The sequence below is a fragment of the Aotus nancymaae genome, unplaced genomic scaffold (genome assembly GCF_030222135.1).
Source record: "Aotus nancymaae isolate 86718 unplaced genomic scaffold, 86718_ANA_hifiasm-v0.15.2.pri h1tg000250l, whole genome shotgun sequence".
Lineage (NCBI taxonomy): Eukaryota > Metazoa > Chordata > Mammalia > Primates > Aotidae > Aotus > Aotus nancymaae.
In genome coordinates this window covers 2,823,132-2,832,523 of record NW_026988665.1, presented here as the reverse complement: position 1 = coordinate 2,832,523, position 9,392 = coordinate 2,823,132, and the positions used below count along the sequence as shown (strand labels likewise).

Below are 9,392 nucleotides of genomic sequence, written 5' to 3'. Positions count from 1 at the left end.
CGCGCCGGCCACAAGAGTCGCCCTGGCGACCCGTGGGGCTCCTCCGCTGGGACTCTCCTGGTCCGTGAGCAACAAAAATTCGTCTGAAAGTGTGGCATCCTCTCGTTCTCTGCGCTTTCACTGGGAGCTACGATCCTGAGCTGCTAGTGATCAGCCATCTTGGATTTCTCCTCTTCTGCTTTTAAGAAACAGAAAAGAGATCAGAATGATCTTTTTGCACCTGTTTTTTTTTTTTTTAGAGTTCCAATTCCTTGTTGTTTATTGATGCATAATGTATAAAAGTAAAACAATAAACTCAGCCCTAGGTCTCAGTCAGGGCTTCAGCTTCATAAATAAAGGGTGAGAGGAAATAATTTAAGGAAGGAGTAGGGCTCAGCGCATAAATAAATAAGGTGTGGGGTGTCATGTCAGGTGGGCTCGGGGGGGGTCGAGGTTCTCAGTCACAGGTCGCCGCTGGTGACACAATGCAGGTCCCATATGAGGAGTCGGAAGAGGCTGAAGGTGACAGAGGCCTCGAGGCAGCCAGGGGACTCCTTTTTCGGGGCCTCCTGGAGCCGGTGCAGCCAATGGTGGAGGTGGCCCCGGGGCCTGGGACCTGCCGTGGGCTGAGGCTGGACACAGGCCCGGAGCTGGGAGAGGACGTGGTGCAGGGTGTGAAGGGGCTGGCCCAGGACATCCCCCAGGGCCATGTCATTGTCAGCGGTGGCCTCCAGAACCTCCAGCGTCAGGGCCAGCTCAGCCTCCAAGGCCACGGGGCGCTCCCTCAGCTGGAGCAGCCGTAGGTCCCAACTCCTGGGGAAGACAGGAGAGGTGCAATTCCAGTCTTTCAGCTCGAATGACTCTTCCAAGGCATCCCTGGCCTTCTTGAAGCTCACTAGCTCCTGCCATGGCAGAGATTTGCACCTGTCAATGTGGCAGCCCTTCCCAGTAGTGATGGGCTTGGAAGCGGGGACAGAGCCTGTCACAGCCAAACCTAGCACCAAAGTCACCGGCACCACGATCCAAGCTGCAGCCACGGCTAAATCGCAATTGCTTCCCCAGCGGCGTGGCTCTGCTTTTTAGCCGGGAAATGAGCAGTGCCCAAGACGAGCAATCCAGGATGATGTATGTAAAGCGAAAAGGTTGTTCTGCACCTGCTATTTTTTTAACCTCCCCGAATTCCAAATAGTGAATATGCCAGAACAGCCTATTTTGGGGTGGCATCTTAACTCCACGTACTGTACGTATCCGGCCCACGCAATTTAAAGTAAATAGACAGGCTTGCTTACTTTCTTCTCAGGTGTAACACAGTTCAGTGCAGACATCTCAGGAGACAGCTCCTTCTACACCCATGTCGGCTTTCTGTCATCAGTGACGTGTCGGTCAGCTCTCTCGCAAGCCTCCGTCAGTCACAGCAACCAAGTTTCACCTCCCACTCGTGTTTCTCGTCGGCCATAGGCTGGCTCAGCTCCTGACACCTCCTTCATTCTGGGGTCCAGGCTGAGCGAGCTTTGGCTCTCTGGAACATGCCATTCTCCTGACAGGGAGGACATGGAGGGGAGATGGAGAAACCACACCACGCTCTCCCAGCGGCCATGCAGAGCTGGGATGTGTCACTTCCACTAGCATGCCACTGGCCAGAGCATGTCATATGGCCAAGGAGGCTGTCTGAGGGGCGGGAAAGAGCGCTTCCCCCTCAGGGGGTGGTGTCAGCTCTGGGACTGGGTTTTAGCTTTCTTACAAGGGAGGTGCTGGCCCATTACTGCGTCAGGGAGCGGACAGAAGACATGAAACCCCAGGGTCAGAGACAAAGGACTTTGCCATTCATGGCATGGCAGGCAGGTGCTCACCTGTGTGTTTGGTCTTCTCTCTTTGCCCCCAAGTCCCACAGGTACCATGTGGGTGGGCCTGGGTGGGCACCGCACAGTCAGTGGGTTTTTGTGGCCACTGAGGAGCCCTGCACGGGGGAGTCGGCTGTTGCAGCAAGCAGTGAGCAAGCTGCTGTTTGTCCCTGGGGGACTCTCAGGGCAAAGCACCCTGAGAAATGGGGGAGGGCGCTCAGGGCCTGCATTCCTGGCACGCCCTGTGAGAGGTGGGGAGCGCGAGACGCTCGTGGGGGACTGCCCTATACACAGGAGGTGCTGCCACTGTGAGAGGCCAAAGGGCTTCACCCTGAGATTTCACCGCATCCCTGGGCTGCCTGGTGCCACGTACGTGAAAACAGCCGTCTCATTTAAGCTTGCCCACTCAGGAGCTCTTGAAGGTGGGAGGGGGTCTTAGTCTATTAAGGCTGCTATTTAAAAAAAACTACCATAGACTAGGTGGCTGCTAAAGACTTCTCACACTTCTGGAGAAATCAAGGCACTGGCGTGTTCCAGGTCTGTGGGTAACACCCACCATGGGCACCGGAAGGAGAACGGTCCAGACCCCAGGCACAACCAGTGCCTGAAGAATATCTTAGTTTATAGTGTTACTGCTCAGCTGTTTCCTTTATATAATCCTTCATATATAATCATATATTAGTTTATAGAATTAGTGCCTGAAGTATAACTTACTGCTTACATGTATCTAGTTTATATAATCATACTTAATACTTATATCTGCTTAGTTCTATATAATCTTTCTATATAATCATAGAGGTATTATAGTCAGAGCTGTACCGACATATTTAGTGCCTATTTGTACAATCCTTCTATATAACCATACAGTAGTTTGTAGTAGGAGGAATGCCCAGAGCAGGCACAGAACAGAAGCAGTACGTGGGAAAACAGCCAGACCAGGACGAGAACCAAAGACCCAGGCGGTGGCGTCCCTGCCTGAAAGGGCACACGCTGTATGGCGGGCTTGGAGCAGGAGCCTCTCCTCCTGATAAAGGAGTCGTAGACGGCCCTTTAGACGGCATTTCCTGTTTTTAGTAACATGTTGATGAGTTATTTTTAAATAATGTGTCTACTGACACCCACATCTTGACATCTGAGGTTCTGCTTCTGTTGCCTCCGTTTTCTTTTTCTGTTTTGTTTTATTTTGGTTTTTTGTTTTGTTTTGTTTTGAGATGGAGTGTTGCTCTTGTTGCCCAGGTTGGAGTGCAATAGCGCGATCTCGGCTCACTGCAACTTCTGCCTCCCCGGTTCAAGCCATTCTCGTGCCTCGGCTGGGATTACAGGCATGTGCCGCCAGCCCGGCCATTTTTGTATTTTTAGTAGAGACTGAGTTTCTCCATGTTGGTCAGGCTGGTCTCGAACTCCCAACCTCAGGCGATCTGCCCGCCTTGGCCTCCCAAAGTGCGGGGATTACAGGCGTCAGTCACTGTGCCCAGCCTGTTTTCTTTTTTTTCTTTTTTTTCTTTTTTTTGAGACAAACTCTTGCTCTGTCACCCAGGCTGGATTACAGCATTGTGATCTCGGCTCACTGCAAGCTCCACCTCCTTGGTTCAAGTGATTCTCATGCCTCAGCCTCCCAGGTAGCTGGGACTACAGGCGTCTGCCACCACGCCTGGCTAATTTTTTGTGTTTTTAGTAGAGACAGGGTTTCACCATGTTGGCCAGGCTGGTCTTGAACTCTTGACCTCAGGTGACCCACCCGCCATGGCCTCCTGAAGTGCTGGGATTACAGGTGTGAGCCACCACACCCGGCCAGCGTCTGTTTTGATGATTGCACTCACCTTCCTGCCTCTTCTCATGTCTACATCGTGATTCTAGCCCTGGGCCCTGCAGAGGTTAGGGGGACTGTGCCCAGGAGAGAAATGCACATGTGTGCGCACAGATTGGTCACTGTGAGGATGTGGGGCGATCACAGGACCTGAATCAGACTGGGGCTTGCTCAGACGCTGGCTCTGGCACTGCCCATCTGGTCACCACGGGTAAGTCACCATCCTGTCTCACCCTCGGTTTCCTCATCTGTAAAATAGACCCTGGTAACCGCCTTTCCCAACCACACACTCGGTTGTCAGTCACTCTGAGCTGGCTCACCTTGCTTCTGAGCGGCAGGAATCACACTGTGGCTGAGAGGATGCCCAAGCGCTCCAGCTCCATCCCACATGGCTCCTGGCCCCGCCATCCTGCCCATCCCCCTCCTGCAAGGCCCGAGATGTCCCCATGAGAACCTCGGGGACTCTAACTAGGTGGGCAGGTGCGGAGGACCCCTGGGGAAAGGCAGCTGGGTTTCCCAAAGTCCCACCCTACATACAGGGATTTGATCGACTTTCTTTCTTTCTTTCTCTTCTTTTTCTTCTCTTTCTTTTTTTTTCCTTTTTGAGGCAGGATCTGGCTCTGTCACCAGTGCAGTGGTGCAATCTCAGCTAACTGCAATCTCCACCACCCAGGCTCAAATGATCCTCCCACCTCAGGCCCCCGGAGTACCTGGGGCTACAGATGTGTTCCGCCCGGCTAATTTTTGTATTTTTAGTAGAGACAGGGTTTCACCATGTTGGTCAGGCTGATCTTGAACTCCTGACTTCAAGCGATCCACCTGCCTCGACCTCCCAAAGTGCTGGGATTACAAGTGTGAGCCACTGCACCCGGCCTAAAAATTATTTTGTAATTGTGATAAGATGTACATAGCATAGAATTTGCCATGTGGAGCATTTTTTGGATCAGTTCAGCGGCATTAGGTACATTCGCACAGCTGCGGCCAGCATCACCACTCAGCTCCTGACTCTTTTTGATGATCCTAGACTGGAGCCCCGCACCTGGGAAGCGCTAACAGCCTCCCAGCCCCTGCACGCTCCACTCCACCTCCTCTGTAAACTTGACGGCTGCAGGCCCCTCATAGAAGTGGCATCATGACAGCACTTGCCTTTTATGAATGGCTTACATCACGTGGCGTAAATGCCTCAACATTCATCGATGGTACAGCCTGTGTCCGAGTCTCCTCTTCAAGGCTGAGCACTTTGCCCCGGACCTGTCGGCCACATTTGCCTGCTTCCCGCACCTGTTGGTGAACTTTTGCCTGGCGTCCACATTGGAGCCCTGTGAACCCTGCGGCTTTGAACCTGGGTGTGCAAATACGTGCTCAAGTCCCTGTTTTCAGTTCTTTGGGATCTGTACCCAGGATGGAAGGGCTGGATCACAGGGAAATTGTGGTTTTAATTTCTCAAGGAACTGCCCTCCTGTTTCCATAACGGCTGCTCCGTGTCACATTGCCTGAAGAATATCCTAGTTTACAGTGTTATTACTCAGCTGTTTCCTTTATATAATTCTTTATAGATAATCACATATTAGTTTATAGAATTAGTGCCTGAAGTATAACTTACTGCTTACATGTATCTAGCTTATATAATCATACTTAATACTTATATCTGCTTAGTTCTATATAATCTTTCTATATAATCATACAGGTATTGTAGTCAGAGCTGTACCGACACATTTAGTGCCTATTTGTACAATCCTTCTATGTAACCATACAGTAGTCTGTAGTAGGAGGAATGCCTAGAGCAGGCACAGAACAGAAGCAGTACGTGGGAAAACAGCCAGACCAGGACGAGAACCAAAGACCCAGGCGGCGGCGTCCCTGCCTGAAAGGGCACACGCTGTATGGCAGGCTTGGAGCAGGAGCCTCTCCTCCTGATAAAGGAGTTGTAGCACCTTGCGTCCAGTTCCTGCGGAAAGTCGGCCTCGGGCCTGAGATCCTGGAAGTAACCAAGGGAGAGGAATCCCTCTGCTGTGACCAGTCACGGCGCCTGTACACCCTGTCAGTCTTTTCTCGCTTCTGTGCCAGCTCAAATCATCCTCCCATAAATATCTTAAGAGAAGAGCACATGTCTGTCAGCTCCCACCGCATTGGCTGACAGTATCCTTCTGTTAGAAATCCTCTGAAGTCTGCAGCCCCCAGATAAGAAGTGTTGCGCACGACACCTGTTGCACACGGCCCACCTCCTTGCCTCGGTGACCTAATGGGGGTGGACCCCTTATCTGTACACGACCCTCTACTACTGCGCACGGCACAGCCCCCTACTGCGCATGCCCACCTCTCTGCCCAGGTGACAATGGGGTGGCCCGCTCGCTTGTGATTCATGTGATTATGTATGCCCTATTACTAAGCCTACAGATGATGACCTCACTTATGACCCTGCCCCTTGCTTGTACCTAATAAATACAGACACTTCTGGGCATTTGGGGCTCTCACTGATCTCCGCTCACAGGTGGCGTGGCCCCCGAGTCCAGATGCTCTTCACCAGTTCTTCAGTGTCCTGTCTCTTTACCTCTCGGATCCTGCATCTCAGCACAGCGTAAGGGACACCCCACGACCCTGTGGGGCCAGCAGCCCTACACAGGAGAATTCACATCTCTCCCCTTCCTCGTCAGCAAGTATTACTCTCCAGGTCAGGCTCGGTGGCTCATGCCTGTACTCCCAGCACTGTGGGAGGCCAAGGTGGATGGATCACCTGAGGTCAGGAGTTCAAGACCAGCCTGGCCAACATGGTGAAATCCTGTCTCTACTAAAAATACAAAAATTAGCCAGGTGTGGTGGTGGGCACCTGTAATCCCAGCTACTCAGGAGGCTGAGGCAGGAGAATCGCTTGAACCCCGGAGGCGGAGGTTGCAGTGAGCAGAGATCTAACCACTGCACTCCAGCCTGGGCGACAGAGAGAGACTCTGTCTCAAAAAAAATTTATTACTCTCTGTACTGGGGACCTGAGGCGGCCTCCCCACTGTTCTGATTTGCATGTCCCAGTTCCCTAATGCTCGGTGGAGCCTCGTTTCATGGGCATGGTGGCCATTTGTGTGTCGGTTCCATTCCACTCCTATTCCATTTTTTTTTTTTTAAGATGGGGTTTCACCATGATGGCCAGGCTGGTCTTGAACTCCTGACCTCAGGTGATCCACCCACCTCGGCCTCCCACAGTGCTAGGATTACAGGCGTGAGCCACCGCACCTGGCCTACTATTCCATTTTTTAATCCAGTGGTTGTTTCTGATGTTGCTGGGCGTGAGGGCTCTGTGCATATTCTAGACGGAATGCCTGATCTGACACATTTTCTCCTATTCCTTGTGTCACCTTTCATTATATGAACTCATGTTTATAAAGTCCCGTGTATCTGTTTCTACAGGAACTCCCTACCAAATCCAACATCAAGAGGCTTGTGTTTTCTTGAGGGTTTTAGAGTTTTAGGTCGTAGGTTTCAAACAATCCCAGGCTCCGGCAGAGTGGCCCCAGCATTCTCGCCTGCCATCAGAGGTCACAGCCCAGCATCTGGCTGCAGCCCTGCACAGACCAGCGAAGGCCCAGGCCTGGAGGGCCTTTCTGCAGGATCCTGGAAAGTGGCTTAGGGGACGCTGAGACCAGACAGGCAGCCACCTGTCTGGGAAAGCCCTGCGGAAGTCCCCGTGCTGACAGTCACATCCTGGCCACGTGGGCAGGGGGGTAGGGAGCACAGGGAGGCAGAAGTCCTTGTTTTTTCCTGCGATGGCAGAGGCAGCACTGGGTAGGACCTGAGCAGCCCGAAGCCGCGAGGCACTGCCCCTGCTCCTTCTGTGCCTGGCGCAGCTCCAGTTCATTGGCCTGGGCCACCCCCATCCTGTGCCCCCACTTCACACTCGGGGTTCTGGCTTCCCCACCTGTGACCTTGTCTCCTCCGTGGGAGCAGCCCCACCATCCTTCTCACTTTCCACGACGACCATTCAGTGAGAAAAGAGGACGGAGGCTACTGCATTTAAAAAGGAACCCTCCGCGTCGCTCCCGCAGGCAGGCCCCTCACTGGGGCAGTGAGGCTTCCGCCCTGAGAATGTCCTGACCCCACAGGCCTGGCCCCGGCTGAGAGGGGGTTGGCGTCCCCGCCTGGGGCAGCCCCTCTGCACCTGGGGAGCTGGAGGAGCCTTGGCTGCCGGTGGGACTTTCCTCCCAGCTTTGAGAGTCACTGCCCTGCAAATGCGGTGACTTCTAAGAGCTTTTGTTTTACACTGTTCATCCTTTAGGTGACTTTTGATGGTGAGATAACGCACAGGAGCGGTGAGCCGCCCAGCAAAGAACCGCGTGCAGGGCCCTGTCTCCCCCGGGGACCTCGTCTTCTGGGGAACCTCTGGTGCCATGTGGTCAGGACGCAGGGCCTCTCCGTGGGCATCCAGGCCTCCTCTGAGCCGCTTTAAACTCTTTGGCTGCGTGTGTTCTTCACTGTGGCAAAAGCTACATCACGTTAAACTCACCATTTCACCGTTTGCAAGTGTGCAAATCAGTGGCTCTAGTCCACTCGCAATCCAGCTGGAGCCACCCTTTCCTGAATCCCGCAGGCCAGGGCTGAGGGCGGTGGGCCCTGTGCAGCAGCCTGGGACCCGCTGTCCAATGGCAGGGCTCCCTTCTGGGAAAGCCACAGGTCCCTGGTGCCAGCCTTCCCCCAGCAATGGTGGTTCAGTCTCTCCATCCTCTTCCCGTGCAAAAGCCACACAGCGGGTCCAAACCCCAACACTGCAGACGGGAGGAGGGAGAGAGTGAAAGGGGCTCCCAGCCTCTCCAGCCACCCCCTGAGGACACCTGCCTGCCCGGCGCTCTTCAGACACCAGCACTCCCTGAAGCCAGCGTGGTCAGTGTGCTGGGGGCAACCCAGGCCCGGGAGCCGCTCCTCTCAGCAAAGTTCAGCCCCAGCGATGAGCCCAGAAGCGGAAGGAGAGCTCTGTGCTCACAGGGCTGCTGCCCTGGCGGAGCCACCCCGGGAACCCGAATTCCGGCCCAGACGGTTCTGGACCCAACTGTGTCTCCCCTGATTTTCTGTGTGGAGCCCTAAGGCCCAGTGACGCTGCATTTGGAGGTGGGCTTGTGGGGAGGGAGAGACACCAGGCCCCCTCTCTCTGCCCTGCCCAGGACGAAGGCCGGGTGGGGACATAGTGAGAAGGTGCCATCTGCAAGCCAGGAAGAGACGCTGCTGGGAACCAACCCCACCTGCGCTGGCTCCGGGTCCTCTGGCCTCCAGGACTGTGGGAAAGGCGTGTCCATGGCTTCAGCCAGCCAGGCTGTGGGACTTTGTCCTGGCAATCAGACACACTAACACAGCCAAGGAAAGCGTGCACCTGCGTGCAATCATACAAGCATGGAGAAGCACACAGTGCCAGGGTGAGCGACACGGAGAAGCACACAGTGCCGGGGCGAGCGACACGGAGAAGCACACAGTGCCGGGGCGAGGGACACGGAGAAGCACACAGCGCCGGGGCGAGGGACACGGGGAAGCACACAGCGCCGGGGCGAGCGACACGGAGAAGCACACAGCGCCGGGGCGAGGGACACGGGGAAGCACACAGCGCCGGGGCGAGGGACACGGGGAAGCACACAGCGCCGGGGCGAGGGACACGGGGAAGCACACAGCGCCGGGGCGAGGGACACGGAGAAGCACACAGTGCCGGGGCGAGGGACACGGAGAAGCACACAGTGCCGGGGTGAGCGACACGGGGAAGCACACAGTGCCGGGGTGAGCGACACGGAGAAGCA

At 54.7% G+C, this 9,392-nt stretch overlaps 1 protein-coding gene across 1 annotated transcript; it reads right to left on the bottom strand.

The window, feature by feature from the left end:
- Positions 1 to 440: 440 nt before the first annotated feature.
- Positions 441 to 4,035, bottom strand: LOC105723092 (interferon lambda-1-like). The gene is made up of 2 exons (XM_064371940.1): positions 3,948 to 4,035; positions 441 to 1,051 (listed from the first exon to the last, which is right to left on the bottom strand). Exons 1-2 carry the CDS (start codon positions 4,033 to 4,035, stop codon positions 441 to 443), a joined length of 699 nt encoding a protein of 232 aa, XP_064228010.1.
- Positions 4,036 to 9,392: the final 5,357 nt, after the last annotated feature.

Excerpts from the sequence above, each read along its gene's own strand:
- LOC105723092 (XM_064371940.1), bottom strand. The coding sequence starts at position 4,035 with ATGGCGGGGCCAGGAGCCATGTGGGATGGAGCTGGAGCGCTTGGGCAT. Across the intron at positions 1,052-3,947 it reads TCCTGCCGCTCAGAAGCAAG|AGCCACGCCGCTGGGGAAGC; the intron begins GTGAGCCAGCTC and ends GCTAAAAAGCAG.